Source organism: Lichenostomus cassidix, chromosome 6 (assembly GCF_008360975.1).
Source record: "Lichenostomus cassidix isolate B80296 chromosome 6, HeHo_3.0, whole genome shotgun sequence".
NCBI classification, from domain to species: Eukaryota; Metazoa; Chordata; class Aves; order Passeriformes; family Meliphagidae; genus Lichenostomus; species Lichenostomus cassidix.
The window spans coordinates 32,778,236-32,805,143 of NC_139487.1; the positions used below are offsets into that span (position 1 = coordinate 32,778,236).

At 59.1% G+C, this 26,908-nt stretch overlaps 7 protein-coding genes across 9 annotated transcripts; 3 read left to right on the forward strand and 4 right to left on the reverse strand.

Annotated features, from left to right (window-relative positions):
- The first annotated feature begins 11 nt into the window (after window positions 1–11).
- Window positions 12–3,242, forward strand: ZNF511 (zinc finger protein 511). The gene is made up of 6 exons (XM_085064434.1): window positions 12–230; window positions 372–445; window positions 1,214–1,415; window positions 1,511–1,635; window positions 1,949–2,134; window positions 2,647–3,242. The coding sequence occupies exons 1-6, from the start codon at window positions 27–29 to the stop codon at window positions 2,714–2,716; spliced, it is 861 nt and encodes a 286-aa protein (XP_084920560.1). The 5' UTR covers window positions 12–26; the 3' UTR covers window positions 2,717–3,242.
- PRAP1 (proline rich acidic protein 1) lies at window positions 2,653–6,062 on the forward strand. 3 transcript variants are annotated; one of them, XM_085064439.1, is made up of 4 exons: window positions 2,653–2,718; window positions 5,021–5,099; window positions 5,189–5,247; window positions 5,607–6,062. In XM_085064439.1, the coding sequence occupies exons 2-4, from the start codon at window positions 5,031–5,033 to the stop codon at window positions 5,944–5,946; spliced, it is 468 nt and encodes a 155-aa protein (XP_084920565.1). In that variant the 5' UTR covers window positions 2,653–2,718; window positions 5,021–5,030; the 3' UTR covers window positions 5,947–6,062. The 3 variants fall into 3 exon arrangements, with proteins under 3 accessions (XP_084920565.1, XP_084920563.1, XP_084920564.1); XM_085064437.1 differs by lacking the exon at window positions 2,653–2,718 and adding an exon at window positions 3,395–4,867; XM_085064438.1 differs by lacking the exon at window positions 2,653–2,718 and having other exon boundaries at window positions 4,908–5,099.
- Window positions 6,063–6,437: 375 nt separating this feature from the next.
- ECHS1 (enoyl-CoA hydratase, short chain 1) lies at window positions 6,438–8,717 on the reverse strand. The gene is made up of 8 exons (XM_085064433.1): window positions 8,567–8,717; window positions 7,712–7,909; window positions 7,513–7,640; window positions 7,333–7,432; window positions 7,133–7,237; window positions 6,930–7,049; window positions 6,774–6,841; window positions 6,438–6,689 (listed from the first exon to the last, which is right to left on the reverse strand). The coding sequence occupies exons 1-8, from the start codon at window positions 8,709–8,711 to the stop codon at window positions 6,624–6,626; spliced, it is 930 nt and encodes a 309-aa protein (XP_084920559.1). The 5' UTR covers window positions 8,712–8,717; the 3' UTR covers window positions 6,438–6,623.
- Window positions 8,718–8,779: 62 nt separating this feature from the next.
- SPRN (shadow of prion protein) lies at window positions 8,780–10,205 on the forward strand. The gene is made up of 2 exons (XM_085064440.1): window positions 8,780–9,085; window positions 9,504–10,205. Exon 2 carries the CDS (start codon window positions 9,511–9,513, stop codon window positions 9,919–9,921), a length of 411 nt encoding a protein of 136 aa, XP_084920566.1. The 5' UTR covers window positions 8,780–9,085; window positions 9,504–9,510; the 3' UTR covers window positions 9,922–10,205.
- Window positions 10,206–10,207: 2 nt separating this feature from the next.
- Window positions 10,208–13,684, reverse strand: MTG1 (mitochondrial ribosome associated GTPase 1). The gene is made up of 11 exons (XM_085064432.1): window positions 13,283–13,684; window positions 13,133–13,199; window positions 12,905–13,007; window positions 12,741–12,821; window positions 12,476–12,532; window positions 11,672–11,762; window positions 11,530–11,591; window positions 11,259–11,355; window positions 11,019–11,100; window positions 10,804–10,916; window positions 10,208–10,702 (listed from the first exon to the last, which is right to left on the reverse strand). Exons 1-11 carry the CDS (start codon window positions 13,395–13,397, stop codon window positions 10,605–10,607), a joined length of 966 nt encoding a protein of 321 aa, XP_084920558.1. The 5' UTR covers window positions 13,398–13,684; the 3' UTR covers window positions 10,208–10,604.
- A 103-nt stretch (window positions 13,685–13,787) lies between these two features.
- On the reverse strand, window positions 13,788–16,516 carry PAOX (polyamine oxidase). The gene is made up of 7 exons (XM_085064429.1): window positions 16,357–16,516; window positions 15,512–16,004; window positions 15,233–15,432; window positions 14,758–15,013; window positions 14,544–14,656; window positions 14,311–14,468; window positions 13,788–13,957 (listed from the first exon to the last, which is right to left on the reverse strand). Exons 1-7 carry the CDS (start codon window positions 16,499–16,501, stop codon window positions 13,817–13,819), a joined length of 1,506 nt encoding a protein of 501 aa, XP_084920555.1. The 5' UTR covers window positions 16,502–16,516; the 3' UTR covers window positions 13,788–13,816.
- A 1,230-nt stretch (window positions 16,517–17,746) lies between these two features.
- Window positions 17,747–23,698, reverse strand: LOC146435672 (lipase member M-like). Its single transcript, XM_085064441.1, has 9 exons — window positions 23,594–23,698; window positions 22,623–22,740; window positions 22,138–22,336; window positions 21,244–21,353; window positions 20,793–20,938; window positions 20,119–20,265; window positions 19,482–19,553; window positions 18,449–18,514; window positions 17,747–18,331 (listed from the first exon to the last, which is right to left on the reverse strand). Exons 1-9 carry the CDS (start codon window positions 23,696–23,698, stop codon window positions 18,098–18,100), a joined length of 1,197 nt encoding a protein of 398 aa, XP_084920567.1. The 3' UTR covers window positions 17,747–18,097.
- Between the last annotated feature and the right edge of the window lie 3,210 nt (window positions 23,699–26,908).

The following is a 26,908-nucleotide window of genomic DNA, read 5'->3' on the forward strand; positions in this document are numbered from 1 at the left end:
GTGACTCCGGGCAGGGCGCCCCGCGCATGCGCAGTACCCCGCTCGCCATGCTGCCGCTGCCGCCGGGCCTTCACCTCGTCCTCCGTGAGGCGCTCCCTCCGCTCCCTCCGCTCCCTCAGGATCCCCCTCAGGATCCCCCTCAGGATCTCCCCCAGCGCCCTCAGCCCACGCCGCCCTTCACCTTCGCCCCGCGCCGCCTCCGCCTCGGCCCGCAGCACCCGCTCTTGGAGGTGAGGCGGCCCCGCGCCCGGCGAGCTCCGCGGGGCTGTGAGGGGCTCTCCCAGCGCGGCCGCTCCCCCGGAGCAGAAGGGTTTGCGCGGTGCATTGCTGCCCTGGCCGCCCGCCCACCGCCGCTCTCTGCTCCTCTCTAGGATGGGGACGTGCACAGGCACCTCTACCTGCAGGGCGTCCTCACCAGCCTCGAGGAGGTGGCCGAGAGACCCAAGTAAGTGAGGCAGAGCCTCGCCACAGCTGCGGGCGAGCTCTCAGTCCGTCTGGCATGGAATCGAGTGGTCTGGGTTGGAAGGGACCTTAAAGATACCCCATTCCACCCCCTGCTGTGGGCAGGGACACTTTGCATAGACCAGGTTGCTCCAAGCCCCGTGCAGCCTACCTAGCCTTGGACAGTTTCGGGGATGGGGCAGCCACAGCCTCTGTGGGCTGACACCTCCAACCAGGAGGGTTGAGCCTGGGGGAGAATCTTGGTCTTGCTCTTGTTTTTAAAATCCAGGGAGTACTTTGTGTGAGGTTCTCCTATGGATGCCTCGTAAAAAAGTATTGGCACAGAGCTGTCATCCACAACTCCAACTTTTATGACAAAAAGCTGATTTATTACCTTGTTGCTTGTTTATTCTTCATTAAAGCATCACTTAATAGGATGGTGATACAGATGGTCCTGAAGCCATAATGACAAATAAATTCCCAATGGCAGATAAGTTTACAACTGCCAGCACCATCATGGTCTATGTTCCATTGCACCTGGCATTTAAGTTTTACCCACAAAAAAATGCCACAAGTATTGTGGCTGCAGGTGTGGGTCTAGTGGAAGATGTCCCTGCCCATGGCAGGGGGTTGGAAATAGGTGAGCTTTGTGGTCCCATCCAATGCAAACCATCCTGAAATTCTGTGATAAGATCTTCTGGGGGGATGCCTTTGCAACTGAAATTAAAGCTTTTATTTAGCCTAAGGCGGGGATGTCCTCATTTCCCCGCAGGGTGTCCGAGTTCAGCTGCCACATCTCTGGCTGCAGCCAGGTGTTTGACACGCTGGAGAGCTATGAGCACCACTACAATACTCTGCACAGGAACGTCTGCTCCTTCTGCAAGCGCTCTTTCCCCTCGGGGAATCTCTTGGATATCCACATCTTAGAGTGGCATGACTCCCTCTTCCAGATAATGGCTGAGAAGCAAAACATGGTGAGCTGCCATGCCCAGCCCTCTCCTTGTGGTTGGTCTTTTGTCTTTTCCAGTTTTATCTTTTTATCTTTTTTTCCCCCCTCCCTGCCTTTCAGTACCAGTGTTTGGTGGAAGGCTGCACAGAGAAGTTCAAGAGCAGCAAGGACAGGAAGGATCACTTGGTGACCGTGCACCTTTATCCTGCTGACTTTCGGTTTGATAGGCCCAAGAAGGTGAAAAGGTAGCTGCAGAGCTTTCCTCCTGTCCTGCAAGGAAAGTGTGAGGGAATTGGGATTGTTCAGCCTGCAGATGAGAAGCTCCAGGGTGACCCAAGTGTAGCCTTCCAGTACCTGAAGGGGCTGGCAAGAAAGATGGAGAGAGTACTAGGACAAGGGGGAATGACTTCCCACTGCCAGAGGGGGGCAGGGTTAGATGGAGTATTGGGAAGGAATCCATCCCAGCTGGACTTGTTTCCTCATAAAATGTCTTTGATTTCCTTGGCTCTGGGCTCATGCAGTGTCTCTGAGCCAGGATGTAAAATTCTGTCTCTGCAGTGGCTCCAAGCACACGAACTGTCCCTCAGTGCAGGGTGCCAGCATGCCGATGGATGTGAGTGTGGAGACAGCAGAGCAAATCCAAGTGAACCCCACGGAAATAGGGGCTGAGGAGAACATGGAGATCTCTCAGCCTGCAGCCAGCCCCAGCCCCGTGTTGCCAGAGAAACGGCTCTACAAATCCAGGTCTGTACTTTGGCCTCCACAGGCAAAAGAGCCTGGGACTGGGACCACTCCATCTTATCAGATAAAAAAGACAGAAATCCCATGTATGCTTCCAAAGCCATTTTTAAAAAAAAGGAAGTGTAAGGAAGGGCAGAAAGTGAGCATGCTGTGGAAGCCTGTGTTTGTCTGCCCACCTGATTTCTTCCCAAGCTATTGCAGGATGCTGCTTCTGCTCTCCTGCTCGTCATAATCAACCACTGCAACTGCCCAAGAGTTACATTTGGTAACACTGACACCTGGTTGTAAAGAGGCCTCCAGAGCAGGAATGTGCAGAGTACACAGGAAATCCAACCAGTATTTCACCCATTTTAAAAATTATTTGGCTATCGATACGTCCTGCTTCTCCCATACCTTGCTCTGCCCTCTGGAAACTTAAACTTCGGGAGCTTAAACTTCCACACAGCATAAAGCATCCTAGTGAGCCTGTGAGGGGTGGGCTGTTAACATGGATTAAAGCCTGTCTCCATTTCCAGGATCCCATCCACAATTTGCTTTGGACAAGGTGCCACCCGAGGATTTAAAGGACCAAGGAAGAAAGTCTGAAGGTCAGTGCAGCAGATTTGTGCAAGATGAGCAGGCATGGGGCTGGTGCCACCAGGGACATTTCCAGTTCCCACTCCATGGAATATACCAGCCAAACCAATTAAAGCTCTGCCAGCATGTGGGCACAGGTTCCTGATGTCAAACAGAACTGGTACCACCTAACTGACTGGAGAACCCTCAAGATTTTAGGAAGGGGAACCCAGAACATGTGGTGAGGTGTTAAGGAAACTGTCCTGCAGCTGAGACTGCACAGGACTAGTGTTTTATTTTTTGCCTTTGGGGGAAAAATAGTTTCAAGAAATTCCAAGACAACAACATGACTGTATGGAAGCTGGAATCACTGAGAAAAGAAAATGGGGGAAAAAAACCCCATTGGTCTTTAGTTCTGACTTTCTCCATCTCGCTGAAGTCTCCTCTGCACCCTGGCACCTACTCTGAAAGGTTTGTCTGGACCAGGAGAAGCATTTCCACAGGGAGTTAAAGTGACTTCCAAACAGGTGAATAAATAAAAGGAACTTTTACAAAATTTCTTCATAGAGAATTTTAAGTGCTATTTTGAAGCCCAGGCAGAGTCAGGTGTGCAGAATGAACCTCCTTCCCTTTTCTGCAAATACTGCAAAAATCAGTTTGGGATGGAGGTTGTTTTCTCTCTTGCCTTTCCCTTCCTTTGTAATCTCATCCTCCTGGTAAAAACTGGAAACACAGAGCCAGTGGTCTTGGGGTCCTGGTGAATCTTGACACTGAAAAATTGTCCATAAGGGGAAAAAGAGATGTTTCTGGAACAATATTTCTCCAAGAAGCTTAGGATCTATAATTGCATTTTTCCCTTCCCCCTCCCTGTGAGGAATAGAGGATCAAAGGGGCTTTGAAAAATCCTTGCAAATGGGAGCAGGGAATGGTGTTTACGGAGATGTAGGAGATTTCCCAGCGAGTTTTTAAAAGCTTCCCTGTTTAAAACTCATCCAGCTTGTCCAGCCCTAATCCCTGCTCCGTGGGCTCTGGACAGTGCTGTCTCCAGCAGGGAAACCTCGCAGCCAGGATCCCACATCTGCCCAGGGATGTCTCTCAGCAAGGACCAAAAACCATTTTCCAACACTAAAGCCCCTAAGGGGACTTTTTCCCCCGCACTGGGATATCCAGGAATGGGAAGCAGGCCCCACACTGCTGGAGGTGCCTGCGGGCTTTGGCATGTGATGGTACAAAGGTCAGGCAGCAGCAGCCCAACCTGCCCTCCCTTAGGTGTTAAAGTCCGTGAGTTTTGACCTGGGAATTCCTTTTTCCCAGAGTCCAGGGTCCCCGAGTGCCTGCCCTTGCAATTTAGAAACAAATTGAAGTTACAGTTACAACCTCAGGGCTCCTGACTGGCTCTCTTCTGGGCCACCAGCTTTTCCCAGAGTTCATGGGCAAGGAGTATTTTCTTGCTGGCCAGTGGCTGTCAAAACTCCTTATTTCAAGCCAAAACTTGAATGTCCCTTTTTTTTTTTTAACACACTGACATGATCCATGCATGGAATTGGGGTAACCTATCACAGCTGAGTCGAGGAGAGGCTTTGGACTCACACAGGCCTCCAGATCTTATCTCCTGGGGGAAAACAATGCATTAGGAAACACTGAGTGGACTGAAAGTCCCCAGATCACCAGTGTCACTCCTGTAGCAGAAGAGATGAAGGCATCCATGTGATGCAGGCAAATCCCATGATGCCAGGCATGGAGAAGCAAAGGGAAGGGTTGCAGTTGAGCCAGGAGCATGCTTGAGCCCACAGCAGGAATGAGACAGCAGAGAAGTCAGAGTGCAGCCCCTGCCCAAGCAAGAGGCTGCAGCTCCACCTTTTTTGGGACATCTGGGACTCCCCACCCTCACAGAAGCTGCCGGAGCTTTTGGCGAGCGGCCTTGGGAGTGCAGCCCCTCCGCAGAGGTTGTGTGTTGGCAGGAGAACACTGACCTGCCTGCCCTGGGGAGCCCATGGGTGCATGGGGATGTGCCATCTCCCTGAGCAGCAGAACCTGGATCCACCCAGGGCCAGGAGGGACACGTGGGATGGGTGGCACCAGGACCTGGATCCACCCAGTGCCACCAGGGACACGTGGGCCGGGCTGCCACAAGGCCGGGCAAAGTGCGAGGCAGGTGTGGCAAGACACAGCCATGGACAGGTAGGTCCCTGCCAGCCCCGGTGGGCACAAGGGGTGGGCAGGGTGGGTGCTGGGGGTCAGGGAGGAACTGTGGGCATGGGAACAGGGTGCAGGGCATGGGCCAGCACCAGCCACATGGCTCATGCCACCATGTCTCTGCCATCTCTTCTCCAGCCCAAGAGCCATGGGGCTCTGCAGCATCACCGTCCTGCTGGGCATTGCCTTCTTCCTGCTGGCACCTGGTGGCACCCAGGTAAGCCCCCCCTCAGCCTGCCCTCCTGCTGCCACCTCTGATGAGGGGGACCGACACGTGACCAGTGCCACCCCCTTCTCTTCCCACAGGCTCTGAGCAGCTCCAGGTGGAAGGATCTGGCCAGGGAGCAGGATTTGGCTGAGGAAATGTAAGAGGCACTCACATCTGGCTTGTAAAAGCCCATAAAGCAACACCCCAAAATGGAAAGTATTTCAGGGGAGAATAAATTCCCCTTGTTGCTTTGTGCCTCCAAAATCAAGGGGGTCCCAGCTCCATCTCCCCCCGCTCCCCAAATAACACAAACTCTCTGAGCATCCAGCTGGTTTCTCTATTCCTTTTGTAGAACAAATAGTTAAATTAGCCCGTTTGCTCCCTGAGATCCTAACTGCTGGTTCCTGAGGTGCTGGGAATCTCACCAGGGTCCCTGCACTTGGATGAGGTGGGATTCCCCTGGGACAGGGTCGTGTTTGGCAACCTTTCCTTGCTGATTTTCCTCCCCTCTTCCAGCATCCTGGGTGTAGGAGACATTAAGCCATCGGAGGAGGATGAACCAGGTATAAAGGTCTTCTCCAGAAGTGCCTGGGCTCAGAGGGGCCCACCCCAAGTCCAGGCAGGACCAGAAGTGGATCGTGACCAACTCTACCGCCACCAAGATGATGCCAGGGAGGCCAATGCCCATGTGCCGTTCTGGATAGAGGTGCAGAATGGCCCGGAGGAGGATCGTGACCACCTCTACCACCCCCAGGATGATGCCAGGGAGGCTGACATCTACAAGCCACCCAGGATGCTGTCCGTGGAGGTGCAGAACGGCCCAGAGGAGGACCGTGACCACATCTACCACAGCTGAGTGGAGATGTGCTCAGGCTGTGCAATGAGGGGTGGGAGCTGCTTCTGGGGCTTCCTGGGGGAATTTATAAATACCCAGCCTTGAGCCTCACCAATAAACCTACTCCCCTCTCTACATCCTGATGGGCTCCTCATTGCTGCCAGAAACCTGCTGCTAAGTGCAGGGCCTCCAAACCTGCAGGAAGCCCCTCAGGATTGCCCCAAGATGCCAGGCAGGGTGAGGATGATGTCCTGGGGTAGGACACTCAGCCCATCATCCCGGCTTCAGGTCAGCCCAGGTGAGGCTGAGGCCAGGCAAACTCAGCCCATCGGTGTTGTGCCCCAGAAAGTGCCACAGGCTGTCCCCTTCCCAGGGAACACACAGATTTATGTGCCACGAGGCTGCTCTTGCTCAGCCCAGCATTGGAGAGCAGCGTGACGGAGCACAGGAGGTCTCAGCGAACCCCAACATTTCCCAGCTAAGGCAGGACCTTGCAGCAAGGACGCCCCATCTCCCGGCAGCACCTAGAAAACCCTTTAATAGTGATGGCAGAGGTGGTCCCCACTGCTGGCTGTCACCCCAAGCAAGTATCACTGGCGGACGGGTCCCGGTCCCCTCTGTGGGGTAAGGCAGGGGGTGGACGGGCTGCAGGTGGCTGTGGGAACCTGCACCACCCCAGGGACCTGCATCTCCCGAGCTCAGCTGTCGGTGAAGTTCGCCTTGCGCTTCTCCACGAAGGCCGTCATCCCCTCCTTGCGGTCGCTCTGGGACAAGCAGAGAGATGAGATTTGAGGGGGCTGCAGCAGCCCTGTTTTGCCTCATGCCATGGGGTTGATCCCCCTACTCACCGTGGCAAAGGTGGCGTAAAAGAGGCGCTTCTCTGTCCTGTTCCCCTCCGTCAGCGTTGTCTCGAAGGCTGAGGGAGCAAGGGAGAAGTTGGGGTGATCCTCTGCCTGGCCCCCAGCAGCCCCCCAGGGGGTTCCCATTTGGCCCCCAGCCCCTACCAGCATTGACTGATTCCTTTGCCATGGCAGCCACCAGCTTGGAGTTGCTGGCGATCTTCTCAGCGCAGGCAATGGCTGCATCCAGTAGCTTGTCCACAGGGTAGACCTTGCTGACCAGACCTAGGATGGGCAGTGGGAAGTAGGAGAATGGCTCCTGGCAGGACCCCTGCCCCTACTGGCTGGGGGCTGCCCCATGCCCCTACCTGCTTCCTTTGCCTCCTTTGCCGAAATCCGGTCCCCAGTGAGGACCATCTCCATTGCCAGCGACTTCCCCACTGCCCTGGTCAGCCTCTGCGTCCCGCCAGCGCCTGGGGCATTTAGGGAAGGGAGAGGTTCAGAGAGAGGTACCTGGGTGTCCCCATCCCAGCTGGATGGAAACCCCTGGCAGGTGCCTGCTGCTCACCTGGAATGGTTCCCAGCAGGATTTCGGGTTGCCCAAACTGTGCCTTCTCCCCGGCATAGATGATGTCACACATCATGGCCAGCTCACAGCCACCACCCAGCTGGGGCAGGAGAGGCACAGACAGGTCAGGGGGTGCCGGGGTGGAGGCAGGGGGTGCAGGGATATGTGGGGGACACTCACGGCATAGCCATTGACGGCGGCGATGATGGGTTTGCGGACAATGGAGACCTTGTCCCACCCGGCAAGGAAGCCACTGCTGTAGCACTCCTGGAAGGTTTTATTCTGCATCTCCTTGATGTCCGCACCAGCTGCAAAGGGAAGTGCAGTGGGACACCAATCCCCTCCAAAACTTTGGGCTGAGGAGAGACCCCCGTCCTACCTGCAAAGGCTTTCTCGCTGCCGGTGAGGACGATGGCTCCCACCACCGGGTCGCTCTCCATGGCCTCCAGCGCCCGCCGCAGCTCTACCATGAGCCCCTCACAGAGCGCATTGAGCGCCTTTGGCCGGTTCAGCTGGATCAGCCCCACGTTCTTCTGCGCCCCTGTCTTCTGTACCAGCAGGTACTGGAACGCAGCCCCTGTCCGCCACATCATCACCGGCCTGTTAGCCCACCGGCTGCCGGGCACCGGGCAGACCCCCGGCCACCCTCAGCAAGGCGTCGCCGCCGCCACTCCGTGCTATTTAAAGGCGACCTTCATGCCAGCGGTCACCGGCAGCCGGCGGGACGTCACCGGGGGCTCGGCTCACGGGAGCTGCCGGTGCCACCCTGACCCGGGCACGTGCAGCCCCGTGACCACCCTGCACTGGGACAGTGTGCGTGGTCCAGGCACCCGGTGCTGGGCTCCAGTGCCGGTGCTCTGGTATGCAGTGCACGGCCCATGAACAGCGCAGGGCCCCGGTGCGCGGTAGTGGGCTCTGGTGCGCAGCTCAGGAACCACGTGCAGCTCGCTGGGCACATACCCGCTGCTGGGACCCTCCCTAGTGCTGGGTCCCGGTGCCCGGTGCTGTGGCCCTGGCGAACAGCCCACGGACCCCGTGACCGGCGCTGGGACCGCACATGGAGTAGGGACGCGGTGCCCGGTGGCGTGGCCTGGTGCGCAGCCCAGGGACCACATGCGGGTCGCTGGGCACATGCCCGGGGCTACGACCGTGCCAGGTGTAGGAACCCGGTGCCCGGTGCTGGGCGGGGCCAAGCCCACCCACCCGCGGTGACCCCAGGTGTCCCTGTGCTCACCGGCGCTGCAGCCCCGTGCGCCGCGGGGGGCGCGGAGCGGCGGCGGGACCCCCGCTCGGGGGAGCGCGGCGGCGGCGGCGGGGCGGAGGAGCGCTCGCAGCGGGGCGGCCATGGCGATGAGCGGCGGGAGCCCCGCCCCCGCCATAGCCCATTGGTGCAGGCGGACCCGCCCCGCCATGCGCTGTCCCCATTGGCCGAGGCGGGGCCGCGGGGCGGGGCCGGGACCCCCGGGGCCGTGGGAGGGGGCACAGGGCTAGAGCCCCCCGCCCCGAGCCGGGGTCCCGCCGTGGTCGCCCCGCGGGGCGCGGGCGGGGCCGGGGCGGAGGGACTTGTGGGGGTGTAGAGGCGTCGCGGGGAACGGGAAAGGAAGGGAAAGGGTAGGGAGGGGGGGATTCCCCCGCCGCCCCCCGCGCGGAGAGTGGGGGGGAGTGCGGGGGGCGCGGCGGGAGCGCGGCAGCGGGAGCGCGGCCAGGGAGAAGCGGAGAGGAGTGGAACGAGCCGGCGGCACCCCCGGGCCCGGTGAGCCCCGGGGAGAAGAGGGAGGGGCGGGGGTGTGAGTGCGTCCCGCGGCAGGGTGTGTGCCGAGCCAGGGAAACGCGCGGGTGCGAGCTTGTACGGGAGCATCATCCACAGGGCTCTGCGGAGCGCGCGGGTGCGAGCGTGTGCGAGACCATCATCCACAGGGTTCTCCGGAGCGCATGGGTGCGAGCGTGTGCGAGAGCATCATCCACAGGGGCGTGCGGGAGCGTGCGTGTGCGAGAGCATCATCCAGAGGGGTGGGGGGAGCGCGTTTATGCAACGCGAGGCTGCTGCGTGTGCGGTGACACACGCGTGCGCGGCCCCAGCACACGCGCAAGCGGGACACGTCGGTGCGCGGTCCCCCACCCGCGGCCGGGCGCGGCTGAGCGGCGGCGCTCTCCCTCCCTCCCTGCGACAGGTGCGGGATGCGGCGGAGCGCGGCGGCGTGCTGGGCGCTGGTGCTACTGTCCGCCACCTTCTGCGACACGGTGGCCGGCAAGGGTGGGCGCGGTGGCGCCCGGGGGGCGGCCCGCGGCGCGGCGCGGGGGGCGGCTCGCAGCCGGCCGAGGGCAGCCGTGCCCCGGTACGGCTCTGCCGGGGCGGCCCTGCGCGTGGCGGGGGCGGCGGCGGCGGGGGCGGCGGCCGGTGTGGCGGCGGGGGCGGCCCTGCGCCGGGCTCGGCTGTCCGGAGAGCTGCAGGCGGGAGACGGCGTCGAGTACCGCGACGGCAACTGGACGGCGGCCGCCAGCGCCTGGACCTCCACCGCGCCCGCCGGGACCCTGCCGGGCCGGGCGCTGCCCTGGCTCTGCCCGCTGGCCGCCCTCCTCCACCGCTGATGGATTTCGGGGGACCTGACTGTGCCCGGTGCACCCACGACGCCGCGAGGACCGACCGCCCCCCCCGGGGCTAAGCCCTACGCCCCGGGCGAGCAGCGGCTCCTGGGGCTGTGTCCACCCACCGCCGGCGGGGCAGGATCCCCGTGGAAGACGATCCACCGCCACCCTCCCCTCCACGCCGAGCCAAACGCCGCCGGCTCGGGCACCTCTTTGCACCGCGCCCCTGTTCGTGGCCTCACCGTGTCCGGAGGCCGAGGAAGCGACAATAAAGCCAGGCGAAAGCAGGTGTGGCTGAAATGTGGGGCGAGGGGCGGGACCCTGGGATGGCCAGTGCCCAGTCCCTGCCCACGCAGGCTTTATTGCGGGAGGGAGGCCCCAGAGCAGGCCAAGACCTTCAGGAAACAGCTCTCTGGGGGTTTCCAGGTCCCAGTCTGAGGCACTGAGGAGAGCCCTGCCCCAGGCTCTGCGGGGTGGGCACAGATCTCCATGGGAGCATCACAACAGTGACATCACAGGGCATCCTGTCCCACTAGCCCAATGCCCAAAACTGGGAGCTGCCCTGGCAGAGCTGCTTCGATCACACACCATAGCTCTCTGCTGAGGTGTCACCAGCCCCTTGGGGCACCAGGGTGTCACCAGTCCACATGGCTGCAGGCAGTGCTTGCTCCTCACTGGGACAGGTCTCAGTCCAGAGTCACCCTGCCCAAGCGTCCTGCTCGGAAGTCCCGCAGGAACTCGTAGGCAGCAGCTGGGTAGTTGAGCATCATCATGTTGACATTCCCTAGAGATGGCAATGGATACAGGAGTGTCAGTGCAACCTGGAGCTGTGCTGGGATCCCCAGGGTCCCAGCCCCTGCACCCCAGATCTCCCCGAGCACCCACCTGTGCCTGTCAGCACCTTCACCTTCTGCGTGCGGCCCTGGGCGAGGGCCACGTGCTTGAGCAGGGGCTCGATGTGGTCACAGGCCTGGCCCAGCCGGTAGCGCTGCACATACCTGCCAGAGGAGATGGCTCACAGCCTGCTTTCCCCCAAAATTCCCTGGGGATGGCATCTCCATTGCCCTCTTGGGACCCCTCCCCACTTCCCACCAGCTCACCCAAACTGCTGCTGCTTGTTCAGGGTGTACAGGAGGTAGTCAGCCATGACATCCTCCCCTACTAGGTGGTCATGGATGGCTCCTGGAAAAGATGGTCAAGCCCCAGTTTCCCTCAGCCCTGCTGAGCCCTGGCCATCCCCTCCCACCCAGGGGCTGTGAGCAGCAGTCTCACCCCAGCCTCGGGTACCAGGCCTTGAGGCCACATTTGGGGACTCCCCCTGGCCACAGCCTCCACCTCACCACACAGCGCCAGCTTCATGCCCGTCTCCACATCCCCCAGCTTGGGGGGCAGCACGCCAGGGGTGTCCACCAGGTACATCAGGGGCTTCTCACAGACCTGGCAAGGGGAAGGCAGAGCTGGTAATCAGCACCACATGGCTAACAAGCAAGGCACTGAACTTGAGTTAAGCTCTTGCTGGAAAGAGGACCTGAGCAACCCCCTGAGATCAGCCCTGTGAGCCTCAAGGTCTCTCCTGGATGCAGGAGGCAGAGCCCACCCACAGGGATGTACCTGGATCCTGGACAGCACTGCTTTGGTGACTCCTGGCTCGCCCCCCACCGCAGTGGCTTTGCCTGACGGGGACAGACACAGTCATAGGTGTAAGTGACACTGACCCACCTCCTCCTCGAGCCCTGGCACCATGCAGAAATACCCTTCTTGAGGTGCAGCCTCCGCAGGGAGTTGATGAGTGAGGACTTGCCCACGTTGGGCACGCCGATCACCAGGATGTTGTGCTCAGAGCTCTGGAAGCCAGGGAGACACAGGCAAGGAGCAGCTGGTTACCAACCACCCACTCCTGGAGCAACAGGCTGCTGCCACTGGGAAATATCCCAGCGTTTGCCAGCACTTCTGGCATATGTGGGAGCAGCCTCGTCCCTTGGCTGGAAAGGGAGGTGACCCTCCCTCTGCTCTGCACTGGGGCAGCCCCACCTCGAGCACTGGGAGCAGTTTTGGGGCACCACAATACAAAAGAGACCTAAAGTTGCCAGAGAGTGTCCAAAGGAGGGACACAGGGATGGGGAAGGGTCTTGAAGGGCCACATGAGGACTGGCTGAGGTCACTTGGTTTGTTCAGCCAGAGCAGAGAACACTGAGGTCAGATCTCCCCGGGGCTGCAGCTCCTCCTGAGGGGAAGCTCTGATCTCTGCTCTCAGACAGGACCCAGGGAATGGCTGGAGCTGGGCCAGGGGAGAGTCAGGTTGGATATCAGGGAAAGCTTCTTCCCCTAGAGGGTGGTGGGGCACTGGGGGAAGAACCTTTCTCTGGAGGAACCAGGGAATGGGCATGGCCCCAAGGCTCCCAGAGCTTCAAGTGTTTGGACAATACTCCCAGCAATGCACAGAGTGGGACTGTTGGGGTGTCTGGGCAGGGCTAGGAGCTGGTCTGGATGATCCCTGTAGATCCCTTCCAACTTGAGATATTCTGCGATTTTGTGGCCCTCTATGCACATGTCTCACCTCGGCCCTGTGGTAGCGTGGACTGTCAGCCACCAGCCTGGCAACCATGGGGACAACCTGCAGAGGAACAGGGACAGGGCTGTCACTTTGTGCCTGGGCTGGCAGCAGCCACGCACTTGGGGGCACTGTGCCAGGGGAATGTGCACAACAGAGGCTGAGCAGAGGACTTGGGACAGCTGGAAGGGAGCAGCCAGCTGGAGCACTGAGGGCTCTCCATGGGGCTGGGAGCTCTCTAGGGAGCAGGGCTGGGCTGCTGCCCCACTACCTTCTTGACGTTGACATCGCGCTGGCAGTCAGTGAAGACCACGTGCGAGCATCCCTGCTGCCTCAGCTGCTCCAAGACCGCCTGGAGGGGACGGAAAGAGGCACTGCAGACACCTGCCTGTGACACCACCGCTGCCCCCAGCCCGGCCCTGCCCCGGCGCTCACCGACTGCCGGCGGGGATCAGCCAGGTCCATCTTGTTCAGCACCAGGACGTGAGGGCGGATGCCCAGCACCTCCTGCAGCGCGGGGTTACGGCCCGACAGCGGGATGTGGCTGCGCTAAGGACAGTGACTGCAAGCACAGTACCGGGAGGAGGGCGGGATGGGGGTGGAGAGGGGCAAGGGGTGATCTGGAGGGACAAGGGAGAGAGTTCTTCGGCAGCTGTGGAGGATATTCGAGCGTCGTGCACCTCCACGAGGCAGTCGGCTCGGCGCAGCGCCAGGCGCATCTGCCGCAGGCCTGCAGCACACAGCACGGCGCGGGGTGAGCGCGCAGCGGGCGCTCGGGGAGGGGGCTCGACCCGCCGCGCTGCCGCCCCTCACCTTTGGCCATGTGCCGCGGGAACCACGAGGCCACATCGCGGCCGCCGAAGTCGAAGCGCTGCCGGAACCCTGCCGGGGCTGTCCCCGCCGCCCGCAGCGCTGCCCACACCCTCATGGCCTCGGCCGCTCGTCACTTCCCGCGCGACAGGAAGCGGCGGCAGTCGCAGCCATGGCGGAGCCGCTGCCGCCGCCAGCGGGGGGCTCGGCCGCACCTCCCGGCGGCACGGGGAGTGCCGGGAGTCGCGAGAGAGCCCCCGCGGGCCCCCGCACCCCCCGTGCCGCCGGTTCTGAGCCTCCGGCCGCTCCCCCGCCCGCCCCGGAGCCCCCCCCGCGGCCAGGCCCGGCGCAGGACCCGCTGGACGACCCCCGCTACACCATCTCCAGCACCAACTGGTACTGAGCTAACGCGCCGTCCCGCTCGATGGAGCCAGCCCCGCCGCATCCACCCCGCCACCGAGAGCAAGCAGCCGCCGGCGCGGAGCGTTCTCAATAAAGGAGACTGAAGGGCAAAGCACCGGGGTTTATTGTGCTGCCTCAGGACTGAGGCGCGGGGACGGGCGCCTGGAAGAGCTTGTTGAGCCGCTCGGCCTCTCGCCACCCCGACAGCAGCGCCCCGTGGGTGGTGGAGTAGAAGATGCGGTGCGTGGCCTCGCCGGCGAAGAGGAGCTGCAGGGGCTGCGGTGAGGCGGGGGGTGAGCGCAGGAGCCCGCGGGGTTGTACTAAACCAGTCTCATCCCCCGCCCTCCGACACCCCGCGGGTGCATGACCGCATAAAAATCCAGAATTGGGCACTTTCCCTTTCCTGCACCCTGCGCCTTGAGGATGCTGGGGGGTGGTTGAGGGGAGCAGCCTGTGCACGAGTTTTATGGCAATGGGGTTGCCCCCACCCTCGTGGAGCTCAGCAGGTGACCTGAGTATTGGCGACCCCCCCAAAGGGTCAGCAGTGCCACCTCCCTGTGCTCCTGGAGTGGCCTGTCCCCATCCCCGTCCACCTGTCCCCGCTGCATCCCCTGGGCCTGAATCCTCACCCGGGGATCCCGGGGGTCCTCGGGCAGGGGCTGTGCCAGCACATCGATGTCGTCCCCCGAGCTGCCCACGGCCACGTAGCTGTAGGAGCCGCGGGTGTAGGGAGCGCTGTGCCAGCGGGACCGGAGCACACTCTTGGGCGCGGGAAGGTTCGGATTCCCTGCGGAGGGGGGTTAGGGATGGGATGGAGAAATGCCCCGGGGCTGTGGGCGGGCGGGGAGGGCGGGGAAGGTACCTGTCATCGTGCGGAGGACGCGGGTCATGGCGCTGAGCACCTCGGCGTCGCTCAGCGTCTCCATGTACTCCGACTCCTTCCCCGCGATGAAGCCACACAGGACGTGCCCGTGCCTGGGAAGGGGAGGTAAGGCTGAGAGCTGCTGCCCACCGGGACTGTGCCCACCGGCAGCCCGGAGAAGGTCTGGAAGGTGCCCAACCCCCTGGCCACATACTGCTCTGGTGGCTGGAGCACCACAAATCCGATGAGCTTCTTGAACCAGTTGGCCTCAAGGTCAGCGCTGGGCTCCTCCAGGGGTGACTCGTCCTCCCACACCACTTCCAGGAGCTGCTGCTGGGGCTCCCAGAAAGGCTGCTCGAACTCCAGGAAGATCTTGTTGTTGGTGCCAAAGCCCAGGTGGCGAATGGCCTCTGCTTTCCGCTTGGGAAGGGGAGGCTGGAATAATTCCTGGTGGTGTTCCTTGAGGAAACCTGCAGCCACAAGATTGGGCAATCAATGGGGCAGCCTTTGGCCGGGCTGCCAAATGGGGTCTGAGATGTTCCTTCCCAAACCCCTTTCTAACCTCTTCCCAGGGGAGAAGGGAGGCTGGGAAGGGGTTAGGCAATCCCTCCCCTGCACCTGCCCATCTCCAACCCTGCCAGCTGGTCGGAGGGGACAGGCAGAGCAAGGGAAGGTGTTGGTGGCCTCACCCAGCGGAACAGTGACGATGACGTGGTCGGCAAGGAAGACATCTCCATCCTCGCACTCCACCCGGACGGGGAAAACCTTGGCATCGTCCCCTTCCTCACGGAAGGACCCTTGCCACTGGATGGTCCTCACTGCCTTGTTGAACAGGACGGTGCCCTCGGGCAGATCCGAGAGCAGGCGCTCGGACAAGCTGCTGTAGCCACTGTGGGAGGAGTCACCGCTGGGCACGGGGCAGCCCCTGGAACGCTCCTCCGTGTCCCGCTCCGCAGCCCCGCGCTTACCCTGGGAAGGTGCAGTCCAGGCCGGGCAGTGACACGTACTCCCCGAAGGGCTCCAGGGCCACCAGGTCCATGCTGTGGGTCCCACTGATGCAGCACTCCAGCTTGAGGCAGGCGGCGAGCACAGCCAGCTGGAGCCGCCGGGCATCCTCCTGGCCTTTCGCCATGGCGGGGATCGTCCGGGCGATCTCTGCCCGCACATACTGGCCCACGCTGGGCCACGGTGGCTCCTTGGACCCCTGGAAAGCGCGGGTGGAGGCCAGGAGGGCATAGAAGAGGTCGCGGGCTTCGCGCACCGCCTTGGGGCTCAGCACCTTCCCCGAGCTGCCGTAGGTGACGGAGGGCATCGGGGGGTGGCCCCCCGCTTCCACCTGCTGGTTCTCCTCCCGGGCGGCCTCCGGGGTCAGCAGGCCGTAGCGGGAGGCCAGGCAGAACACGGGATTTCCTGGCGAGGGGCCGTGGATCCAGTGTGCCCCCATCTCCGCCAGCCCCGACGCTGCCGGGAGGGAGGGAGGGAGAGCGGGTCACCGCCCCGAGCCACGCGTGTGCAGAAGCCCTCGGGGCGCAGCAGGACCCGCCGCGCCATGTGCCCCCGAAACGGCTGGAGCCAGCGGGCCCTCCCGCGCCCCCGCTGCCACTCGTGACCGGCTTCCGTTTGGTCCCCGCGTGCCCACGGGACCGGCCGCCCCCCGCCACGTGTCCATCCCGCTCCGGACCGGCCCCGCGGGCCGGGGGGTCAGGTGCGGCTCCCGCAGCCCGGCACAGGCACCCCCTGCCCCAGCCCGGGCCCGCCCCCCGGTGCCGCCCACCCCCCGTGCCCGGAGCTCCCCCGGCCTCCCCGCCCGTACCGAAGGGGCGGGTGCAGACGCGGCCGCCGGCGCGGGCAGCCGCCTCCAGCAGGCGGAGGGAGCCATGTCCGCGGAGCCGCTGGGCCGCCCCCAGCCCCGCCAGCCCCGCGCCCACCGCCACCACCCGCCGCCCGCCGCCCTCCATGGCCGCCCGCGCCGGCCGGTACCGCCCTCCGCCGCCGCTGGCACCGCCCGCCGCCAACGGCACCGCCCCTGGAGCGGCCCGAGCCGCGGCTGGAGGGAAGGAGGAAGGAAGGGATGGATGCAGAGAGAGATGGGGAAATGAATGGAAGGAGGGATGGGGGGCATGGATGGAGTGGGTGGAGAAATGGATGGATGGAGGGATAGATGGATGCCCGTGGGTCCCGGTGCAGTGGTGAACCAACTGCCTGCGCCCATGGAGGGCAGGAGAAGGCCGGGGTGGGAGAGAGGACCCCTCCTGGAGTAGGAGCAGCCCTGGGACCACCTGCCCACCCTTCTCCTCTCCCCATCACTCTCATCCGCCTTATACCTTGGCCGACCTGCCTGGCATGGTGCGGGAGCTGTGGACACCCATCATCCCGCTGTCCCGGCACGCACATCGCAGCAGAGCTGCCCCAAGGGCCAGCGCTCCCACCCGCCTGTGGTTCCCAAACCCTCATGGATACAGTAAGACTCTCCCCCCGCCCAAGGCTGGCTGGTGTTTTTTTGCCAGCGAATGTTCCTGGCGCCTGCCCAGGGGTGGGGCAGGGAACTGGGATGTACTGGGATGCTCCCAGCTGGGACCCTCGGAGAACCCACTGTGCCACCCAGCTCTGCCAGCTGCCTCTGGGGTTACTGTGGCCCTGCTGGCCCTGGCAGCTCCCTGGAAAATATTCACGTGCAAGGAAGAGCTGGGGGTGTCAGAGCACAAGCTCCTGGAATCCCCTTTGAGCATTTATTTTGGAGTGATTTTCCCCGCCTCCGGATTTGCAGCAAGCAACAGGGTGGGACTGGCAGGGGACATCAGCCTGGCAGCAGCTTCCTGGGGGGGACGGTGGCCCTGCAACCTAGCCCAGGGCATTTGGAGTCACCAGCTCCCAGGGGTGAGGGATGATCATTCCCAATATGTTGGTGCTGAGCCAAGCAGCCATTCCTGGGGACCTCTGGCCCATGAGTCCCAGCACCAGACAATGCGGGGAAGTGCCTGGATGGAGACCTTCAGCTTCCTGGGGATTTGTCTTGGGGAAAAAAGATTCTCCTGAACATCCCTTGGCTGCAATAGGGGGCCAGAACCCCTCATTGCATCATCTGTTGCTGCTGCCAAGAAAGGTTTGGCCTCATTCATCCCCTCCATCCTTTTCTGTGCCATGGCTTGGTGCTGCTCTCAGCCTGACCCCCACAGCCAGACTCAACAGGCCCATTAGGGTGTTCTAATCCACAACCCACTGGGCAGCCACCGTGGGGTCATGGCAGGGTCCCCGTGTCCCTCTGGCACAGCCCAGGATCAGCACCATCACTTGGGGCCCTTCCAGCAGGGCTGGTGGCTCCTGCCAGCCTCGGTGCCCTGGGTGACCAGCACAGTGCCACCGGTCCTTGAGGAGCTCCCAAGCGAGGAGGACAGACCCCAACAGCCAAGGGATGCGTGGGAAGCACCATCACCACAAGCGTGTCAGGCCAGCAGGAAGGAGGGGACAGCAGGGAGTGTCCCACCCGCCCCTCGGGCTGTCTCAGCTGAGGGACAGGGGCCAGGCCACCGGCACCTCCCCCGGGAGCCACCGCCCTACCCGGATCCCTCCATCAGCTTCAGGATGCTGCTGTAGAGGCGCCCAGGGGCGTCCAGGCCCCAGACAAAGTCCCAGTGGTTCCAGTCGGGGATGTGGGTGTAGGTGACGAGGTGGGTGATGCGGGGCAGCAGCAGGCGGACGTCCCTCCAGTCAGCTGCCCAGTCCTCCCCTCCCGACCACACCGCCGTGGGCACCAGCATCTCCTCCACTCGGTACAGGGGCGGTGTGTCCTGCAGGGGCACGGGGAGCTCTCGGTTGGTCACGCCCTGCGAGCCATCCTGTCCCTGCACCACCCTGGACACACCCCCGGCATCTCCAGCCACCAGCACTGCCACTGCAGCTCCTACCTGGTGGTACACAGCCCGGTTCTCTCTGCCGTAGTCAAAGGCCTTGAATTCTCCTGACTTCACCACCTGGAAGACAGGATGGATCTGGTGGGGGAAGCCAGCGAGTGCCACTGTATGGGTGTAGCATCTCCCGGCCCCCTTGAGGGACCCATCACAAGAGGGTGCTCAGGAGGGGTTTGGGTAAGTCCCTGCCCATCTCTGACCACACCAGCTGGCTGGGGACATGCAGGACAAGGAAAGGTGTTGGTGTCCTCACCCATGGGACACTGCTGGAGGAGTTGGCATCCCTGCAAAGCCAGGCTTTCCACCTTTTTTAACAGGGTGATCCTTTGACCTCTGGCACCATGCCTGTCCCTAGCCATGGGTTGACAAACCAAGGTGTTCCATGTGACTCCTGGGCTGCCCTGGTGCCATGCTCTTCCCTCTGAAATCCTGCTCACCAAGCTGTGTGTGCAGGGTGCTGCTGCAGTTCCTTCAACAAGCTGATCATCCTTTTTCAGCTTCCATTACCTATAATTTGGCTCTGCAAGGAGGCACATGGGTGGGGTTCTCCAGCCTGACCCCATTTCCAGCAGGGCCAGTGCTGAAGCTGCAGCAGAACTGGCAGAGTCCAGGTGTCCAGGACCCCTTTGGACAGGGGGAGATGTTGTTGGTCCCCCTTTACCACTTCGTCCAAGCTTCCCCAGTCTCTCCTTGGGCTTCCACCCACCACCATGGTGTCCCTGAGTTCTTTGGGGATTCCTGGGAGGCCCCAAACTGGTCTCAGCATCCAGCTGTGGCCTCCCCTTCCCTGGCACAGCACAGGACACACAGACCCCCCACAGTGTCCCCTGGTCCCCAGAGGGACCAGGGAAGCTCATCCTGAATCCAGCACCTCTTCTAATCTCTTGCACCTCTTCTAATCTCTTGCCTTTACTTTCTCGGGAGCTGCTCATGTCCAAGATCCCTGAACTCTCATGTCTGCCCTGGGCACAGCAGACTCTCAGGGAAGGGACCATCCCAGGGTGAAGGATTTGTGTGTCAGGGATCCTACCTGGGCCCAGTGGATCACGTTTTTGACAGAGGTCCCGTCCGGATAGTGAGATGTGTACACATCCAGCCGTGTCTGCAAGGAAACACATCCCAGCCATCATTGTTTTCCAGCGGATGGGAGTGAGGGTGGCAGCTGCCAGGTGTTTCCCAGAGCAGCCACTGCTGAGTCACGCTGCCTAACGGGCTGGACCAGGTTCAGGAATATAATTTTCATTAAAAACCGATTGCTGTGAGACAGCTCTGGGAGGAGAGTGATGGGGATGAAGGATGAGCTCCATGAGGCACCCTACCTGGGCTCAGGGGCTGTGCTCAAGGCCTCAGTGACTACCTGGGGTTACACAGATGCTGCTTCAGCAGGTGGGTCAGAGCAGGGGCTGCACCCCAGAGTGGTGGCAGTGACAAGCAGCCCTAACTCAGGGGTGTTATCAAGGGCCACCTGGCCACTGACATTCACCCAGCAGAGCCTGAGGACTTTTCCTGTCCCGGGAGGAGAAGCATCTGGCAGAGGGACATGTGTTGGCCATGCAGGGTGTGCTTGCTGTGAGCACTGGGGGTGTGTGGCTGTAGCAGGCTGAGCAGGGTGGGGGGCAGAGCCAGCAGCTGTGGGACCCTCGTCCCAACTGGAATGGCACACCCACCATGTTGAGGTTCTTCTCGTTGTAGCCACCCAGCAGGAAGAGGAGGTTGGCACAGGGCCTGTGCAGCATCTTGTGCCTGCACAGCTCCGGGAGAAACTTCCACAGCTTCCTGATGTGCAGGGACGCTTCCGTTCTGCCGAGCAGCAGCTGCAGGAGCAAAGGGCAATGTGCATTTCCTGCTCTTCCCTCCCTGCAGCCCAACCCTGGACTGTCCCACCATCCAGGCAGAGAGGGAATGGCCAGGAGTCAAATCCACTTCTTCCCTGCCCTCCTGCCCCACAGAGATGTGTCCAGCTCGTTGCAGGAGTTGATGCTGACTGAACACACACCAGGGAAATCAATATTCATGACTCTCCTCTTTCCCCCCAAGCACTGGATCTGTTTTTCATGGAATCAACACAGCAAAGCTGTTCTTTTCCAGATGTTTTGTTTATGTATTCTACAAGTGCCCCCATACAAAGACCAGTTTTATCCTACAGATGGAAAGAAGATATGCACTCAACAAAGCGGCCATCCAGGACTGTATGTGCACCTGAATCATGTCTGTGCTAATAAATCAGCAGGAATTAACTGTTTTCTGCTGCATCAGAGAGCCCCAGGGGCTGTGTCTGAGCATGATCTCCTCCCTAGAACCAGTGAGTTTTGGGGCAGAAGGGCATGGAGTTATCCCTTACCGGAATCGTCTTGAGATTCTTGTCCAGAAAGAAGGGCATCTTCATGATGGGGCTTCTGGTGTGCTTGGCTGTCACTACTGGAGCCAGGGCAAAAAACATTTTGACTTTCTGAGCCAGTTCGGGCATGGATGAAAATGCAATAAACGCTGAGAAAACAGAAAAACAATCTCAGACTTGCTGCATCTTTCCTCAGGTGCTTAATCTGAGCGTTCACTTGGACCCAAGTCTGTTTAGTTAATTATCTCCAATTGGAAATCTGAGACCTCTTGCCACCTTCTGGTAAATGTTGGTGCAAGAGATACCCCAAGGAAGGCAACACCTTTATTCCCATGGCTGATCAGGCACATCAGTGGTTGTTAAACCCCATGGAGTGCACCCCTCTGCTTTCTGCTGACCAGCAACAAAATGAAAATTTTCGATTCAAGGTGGTGGGCAACCCCTCAGAACACACCAATCGTGCAGCCCTGGGAGTAGCCAACGTAGTGGAGTTGCTTCTGCCCTGTTTTCTGCAGCACAAAGTCGATGGAGGCTGGGAGGTCATACATTGCCATCTCATGGAAGCTGCAACACAGGAGGGGAACGTTGGTTATGAGGCAACACCAGGAGGGAAAACTCACCTGTGAGATTTGACTGCCTTGCATTGCCTGGCTATAACGTCCAGGGCTGATTTTCCAGGAGAAAATTCCTGGCATAGATCCTTCCTGGCATGGCATCATCCTTCCCCTGGAAGGGCTTAGTCCTCCCACGGCTGTGGAGAGCAGTAAATAGACTGCAGATCCTGTCTGGTTTTCATTCCAGTGCCATAGCCAGCCTCTCTGCAGACCCAGAGCTGGCTCCCACCAGGATTACAGCACCAGCTCTGCTCTTTCCCAGAAGGGAATGGAGCACCAGTTCCTGCCTGTGTGCCCGTTGGAAAGGCAGACCTGCTGTGTGAGGTTTATCTGTTTATGAGCTTGGGACATCTGCTCTGAAGATAACTGTGGAGAGGCAGTAGCAGCTTAAAAAGCTGTTCATGGGGACAAGGGGCAGCAAGGCCTAGGAGCAGGGCAGGTGGCAGTGACACCTGTAGACATCTCAGTGGTGTTCCCGTGGATGCCCCTGAGGCAGGGCTGATGTCTCTGTGTGTCCCCATGCAGGCAGCAGTGCCCTGTGCTCTCAGCAGCTGCAGAGAGGTGCTGGCACCATGTCAGCTTGCAGGTCTGCACAGGTCCCTCCAGCCTCCCTGGGGGAGGCTGTGCCAGCTATTAGGTGCTCTGACTTGCCTGCTTGGAGGCACCCACCTCTGCCTAGAGCTGGGTGACAGGCACAGAAGTTTGCCAGGCTTTTGTAATGCTCTCCAGCCCACCTGAAATCCCAGAATTCCAACTGGTCGGCTGAAAGGTGCTGGTGTCTCCGGGACCAGCTCGTCCCCCGGCTGTTTCCCAGCCACACGTCATAGCCAGAGTCTGCTAGTATGAAGCCAAGGCTGTTGTTAGCCAGATTTTCCACCCAGTGGCTGCCTTCTCCAAATATCCCATGCTGGAGAAACACGACTGGCTTGGCCCCTGGGTGCAAAAGAAACAGCATGTTTTGTTGAACCAGAATCTCTCCATTCACTCACCCCAAATTAAGGCCAGTAAAGCCTCTTTCTTGCACTGCCAGAGGACATACAAAATGTGCATTTTGATGACATCTCCTGGTGCTACAGCTTTGACTGTAAATTGGAGAAATGCCAGGGATTTGGTATTTTTGCTTTAACAGTGACTATTCTCCTGGCCTGGCCAGGCTCATCCATTTACCTGTAATGTTCAGGACTTTTTTTTGCTGGCTCTGAGTGAAATAGAGCTGTACCTCTGTTCTTAGGCTTTTCTCTTCCATGAGGAATTCTGTTCAGGTGGATGTAGTAGCCGTCACGAGTCAGAACTTCATACTCCTCACTGGGGTACCCTCTGTGGCAGATGATTTGGCTCTGGGGAAAGAAAAAGCCAGGTGGGAAACTTTCTGTAGCCAGTGTGCTTGTTTGACTTGAAGGGCACATCCCCTGGTAAAACCAAAGTTCTGGGACATGGCTTTGCCTGGGGTGTCTCTGGATCAGCTCAGGACTTTTTGTGACAGGGGATGCTCTGGCGAAATGCTGTCCCAGTGTGATGCCTGACACCAATTTCCTGATGCCTGACACCGACAGCAGCACGTGTCACATCAGGCTCCCAGCTGATGTGCTGGGCAGATAAGGTGGTGGGGCTGATGGAACCTGCCGAGCTGGGCTGACTGGAAGGGCAGTAGGATAAACCCCACAGGATTCAGGGCTCCTGAGCCTCTGCCTGAGCTTTATTTATGCTGAAAATTCCACAGACTTTTCACAGCTGGTGAAATCCAGCTGTGGTCCTGCCCACATGTCACTGTATGCTCCTTTTGCCGTGAGGTTGGCAAGAAAGATGAATTGCAACAAATTTATTGCCCACATCTTGGGTCCAGCTAAACCCAGCTTCAGAGTCAACTCAACTGGACATGGCCCTGAGCGCTTTGCTGCAGCTGAAGGAGAGGAGCCATGCACAGATTTCTACCCTCTGGGGAGATATCTGATCAGATCCAGTCTGGGGTTATCCCCATTGCTGATGGCCCAGCTGATAATTGCACTTAATTCTGCTGAGAGGGGGAGGACTCCTCCGGGAAGGAGTAGCTTGTTAATGACGGTGTGGAGGCAGCATTGTATAGCAACAGCTCAATAACACCAGCCCTCCCCATGTACCCTCCAACCCTCTCTCCTCCAGCTGAACGGGCCCAAACTTTCAGACTGGAAATTCAAAGTTCTCCTGACTTACAACGTTCATGAGAGTTTCGGGATTTAGAGCCTTTTTCTGCTTGGTGGCATCTTCGGAGCTCGTGGGTGTTTGTATGAGAAACAGGATTGCAATAAACAGCCACATCTTGAGCCTGGGTAGATAACAGTAACAACAACAAAAATAATGATATCGATAATAATAATAATAATAATAATAATAATAATAGGAACAACAACAAGTATAGCAACACCAAAACCAGCAACACCAACGCTGTTGTTATTATTGTTGTTGATGATGATTATTATTAAAATTAAAATTGATATGAATGTTTGTTTCTACTTGGTTATGATGGATTAAGTTCCTCACATATCTGAAGATCACACATCATTTTCTGGGCCAGGGAAGTGGAGGGAATTCCCAATTTCAGTTTTCATTACAGTCCACACAAGACTCTTTATACTCCTCTGTACAGACAGGATCTGGTACTCAGCAGGACCCATTTTTGTATTTTTAATGGCAAGGAGAACCAGCTCTGCAATACAAGAACTAAACCAATACCATTGGGCCAGTTGTCACGTGGAGGGAATGAATCCAAATGGGGAGTTTATGCTATGGAAGGAACATGTTTAGGGTATGACTATGTCTATACTTTTGCTGTTTCTCTATTGCTTAGCTTTTGTACCCAAAGCCCACTACAAACAGAAGGATCCTATGAAAGCCTCATAGGAAAGCTATTTATTAAATAAGTGTGGCCTGAAAAAAGCAGAAACCTTTTTGATCACCTTAGATACTCCTGAGCTGAGCAAAGATATATTTTTAACGCACACAGTTAATATTATATATGATTTCTAATGTTTTGCCAGGCTCTCAAAAGCTACAGCTCATTCAGCCCAGCAGCACGAATTGTGAATTACTCTCTGCCTCCCTCCTTCTCCTCCTGATGGTTCTCCCACACCATGAGACTTCTCTGCCCTCTGAAATATTCCCAGCAAACCTCCCTGTGGTATTACCAAGATGCGAGTTAAGACAAAAAATAAAGAATAGCAACTGATGCTTTTTCCCCCTCGGGAGAGCTCCCAAAGGACACAAATCTGAAGGGCAGGGAGGAGAATACATTACCAGGCAGAGCCCACTGACACGTCTGACCAGGCTGGTGGTGGCAGTGCTGGTGGCTCTGTCATCACCTGAGTTAAAAGGACCATGCTGTGTCAGAGCCCAGCCACGTTGGCACCTTGCTGTCCCTCGTCACGTGCCCTCCAATTAACAGATGTGCACTGATCACTGCTCTGGTACCTCCCTCCATGTGGCCATGACTTTCAGGCTTGCAAAGGATTACGTTTCCAGCACAGCCAGAGTGGTGTGCTGAGGAATCCCAGCTATGGAATTGCACTTTAAGCTCATGATAGTTGTAGTAAAAAAACCAAAAAAAGCCAGCAGCTTTTCTTTGTGAAGGGTCATTTCCTAACTCCCAGGGTCATTTAGAAGAGTTTCTGGTGCAACAAAAGCGCTTGGGCTCCACCAGCTTCACAAGGCCTCAGGAGCAGGTTGAGCTCTCCATGGTCACCCTAAGGACAGCCTGGATGGGAGACATTTGGGACACCCCTTGTGAAAAGTGACAGTGGCCCAGGCAGCCTCCACACGGCCCTGAGGTCCAAAAGGTGTCATGTTTGCAAGGGGAAATTTGCAAAAGCTCTGCAGGGCTCTCTGGAAAAGCACCAGGTTGAAGGTCTCACCAGCAGCCAGCGGCGTGTGGGAGAGCTGGTGCAACACCTCAGTTTGGCCAAAGCCACAGGTATTGCACAGAGCAGAGGTGTTTGTTCCCCACCTGCAGCCCGTGACCGTCCAGCCCACGCCTTTCCCTACCTTGGTAGCCACGTAAAAGCCCCAGCCTTGGGTTGGCTCGGCTGCAGTGTGCCTTCCCTGGCCGTGGATTAGGTTGCCCTCCGATTTTCCTGCTGGCCGTGGTGCATGGGTGGAATGTGAGTTGCGAAATGCAGCCCAAGCACGCATGTGTTGCTCCATCTCCCCACTGCAATTTTCTATCAGCAGCTGCTGGCACAAAGGGGCTGTGTGGGCGCTTCCCTCCTCGTGGCAGGTGTGGCCAGGGCCTTCACTCCTTCATTACCTTGGTCATGCACCTGTGTCTGCTCTGGACTTTTGGAAATGTCTTCCCACATCCATGAGTGCAAAAATCCCACTGCATGGAGTCAGATAATCGTGGAATGGAACCCATCTGGGTTGGAAGGACCAGATGGGCCCTTAAAGCCCATCCAGTGCCATCCCTGCCACAGGCAGAGACATTTTCCACTATCTCAGGTTGCTCTCACCTAGCCCTGGACACTGCCAGGGATCCAGGGGCAGCCACAGCTTCTCTGGGCACCCTGTGCCAGGGCCTTACCACCTTCATAGAGAGCAATTCCTTCCCAATATCCCATCTAGCCCTGCCCTCTGGCAGTGGGAAGCCATTCCTCCTTGTCCCTCCAGTTCCTGTGGCAGGGTCTCTCTCCAGCTTCCCTGTATCCCTTCAGACCCTGGAAGGAGCTGTGAGGTCTCCACACAACCTTCTCCTCTCCAGGCTGAGCAGCCCCAGCTCTCCCAGCCTGGCTCCACAGGGGAGGTGCTCCAGAGCCATCAGTAACTTGGTGCTTCCTCTGGACTCTCCAGCAGCTCCTTGTCCTTCTTAAGCTGGAGGCACCAGAACTGCCCACAGAATTCCAGGTGGGGTCTCACCTGAACAGGGCAGAGGGGCTGACTCCCCCCCTCACCTGCTGCCCACACTGCTGCCTTCTAACTCCACTACTCGTTATCCAGTGGAGATACTAAGTAGTAGTAGTAGTAGTAATAGAATAATAGTAATAGAGGTTGGAAAGGCAGCAGAGACTTCCCTGGCATCTTCAGGCTGTGGAACGAGGCCATTGGAGCAGTGTGTCAGTGCTGAGGTGAATGTGTGATTCAGCACCTGGAGTTACCCTACCTGTGGTGGAAGGAGAGAAGGTGCCAAAAATGCAGCTGGAGTTTCACTGAGGAGCTCTTGTGTAGCTTAATCAAAGAGAGGAATGAAGAGCTTTGAGGCCTTGAAGGAGGGTAGGTTTAGATGAGATATTATGGAGAAATTCTTGGCTGAGAGGGTGGACAGGCCCTGGCACAGGGTGCCCAGAGAAGCTGTGGCTGCCCCTGGATCCCTGGCAGTGTCCAAGAACAGGCTGGACATTGGGGCTTGGAGCAGCCTGGGACAGTGGAAGGTGTCCCTGCCATGGCAGGGGGTGGAATGAGGTGATCTTTAAGGTCCCTTCCACCCAAAACCACTCTGGGATTCTGGATCCTCAGAGGGGTATGTCTCTGGGTGGGCTGGTC

Excerpts from the sequence above, each read along its gene's own strand:
- PRAP1 (XM_085064437.1), top strand. The coding sequence starts at position 4,680 with ATGGGTGCATGGGGATGTGCCATCTCCCTGAGCAGCAGAACCTGGATC. Across the intron at positions 4,868-5,020 it reads CAAGACACAGCCATGGACAG|CCCAAGAGCCATGGGGCTCT; the intron begins GTAGGTCCCTGC and ends TCTCTTCTCCAG. Across the intron at positions 5,100-5,188 it reads TGGCACCTGGTGGCACCCAG|GCTCTGAGCAGCTCCAGGTG; the intron begins GTAAGCCCCCCC and ends CTCTTCCCACAG.
- ECHS1 (XM_085064433.1), bottom strand. The coding sequence starts at position 8,711 with ATGGCGGGGGCGGGGCTCCCGCCGCTCATCGCCATGGCCGCCCCGCTG. Across the intron at positions 7,910-8,566 it reads CGCACGGGGCTGCAGCGCCG|GGGCTGCGTTCCAGTACCTG; the intron begins GTGAGCACAGGG and ends TGTGGCGGACAG. Across the intron at positions 7,433-7,512 it reads CCGCCGTCAATGGCTATGCC|CTGGGTGGTGGCTGTGAGCT; the intron begins GTGAGTGTCCCC and ends CTCCTGCCCCAG.
- PAOX (XM_085064429.1), bottom strand. The coding sequence starts at position 16,501 with ATGGAGGGCGGCGGGCGGCGGGTGGTGGCGGTGGGCGCGGGGCTGGCG. Across the intron at positions 16,005-16,356 it reads CGTCTGCACCCGCCCCTTCG|CGTCGGGGCTGGCGGAGATG; the intron begins GTACGGGCGGGG and ends CCCTCCCGGCAG. Across the intron at positions 15,014-15,232 it reads CATCGTCACTGTTCCGCTGG|GTTTCCTCAAGGAACACCAC; the intron begins GTGAGGCCACCA and ends TTGTGGCTGCAG.
- SPRN (XM_085064440.1), top strand. The coding sequence starts at position 9,511 with ATGCGGCGGAGCGCGGCGGCGTGCTGGGCGCTGGTGCTACTGTCCGCC.
- MTG1 (XM_085064432.1), bottom strand. The coding sequence starts at position 13,397 with ATGAGGGTGTGGGCAGCGCTGCGGGCGGCGGGGACAGCCCCGGCAGGG. Across the intron at positions 12,533-12,740 it reads GCGATGTCAACGTCAAGAAG|GTTGTCCCCATGGTTGCCAG; the intron begins GTAGTGGGGCAG and ends GTTCCTCTGCAG. Across the intron at positions 11,356-11,529 it reads CAGTGCTGTCCAGGATCCAG|GTCTGTGAGAAGCCCCTGAT; the intron begins GTACATCCCTGT and ends TCCCCTTGCCAG.
- LOC146435672 (XM_085064441.1), bottom strand. The coding sequence starts at position 23,698 with ATGTGGCTGTTTATTGCAATCCTGTTTCTCATACAAACACCCACGAGC. Across the intron at positions 22,741-23,593 it reads CCGAAACTCTCATGAACGTT|AGCCAAATCATCTGCCACAG; the intron begins GTAAGTCAGGAG and ends TTCTTTCCCCAG. Across the intron at positions 20,939-21,243 it reads CTCCCAGGGCTGCACGATTG|CGTTTATTGCATTTTCATCC; the intron begins GTGTGTTCTGAG and ends CTGTTTTCTCAG.
- ZNF511 (XM_085064434.1), top strand. The coding sequence starts at position 27 with ATGCGCAGTACCCCGCTCGCCATGCTGCCGCTGCCGCCGGGCCTTCAC. Across the intron at positions 1,416-1,510 it reads TGGCTGAGAAGCAAAACATG|TACCAGTGTTTGGTGGAAGG; the intron begins GTGAGCTGCCAT and ends CCTGCCTTTCAG. Across the intron at positions 1,636-1,948 it reads AGGCCCAAGAAGGTGAAAAG|TGGCTCCAAGCACACGAACT; the intron begins GTAGCTGCAGAG and ends CTGTCTCTGCAG.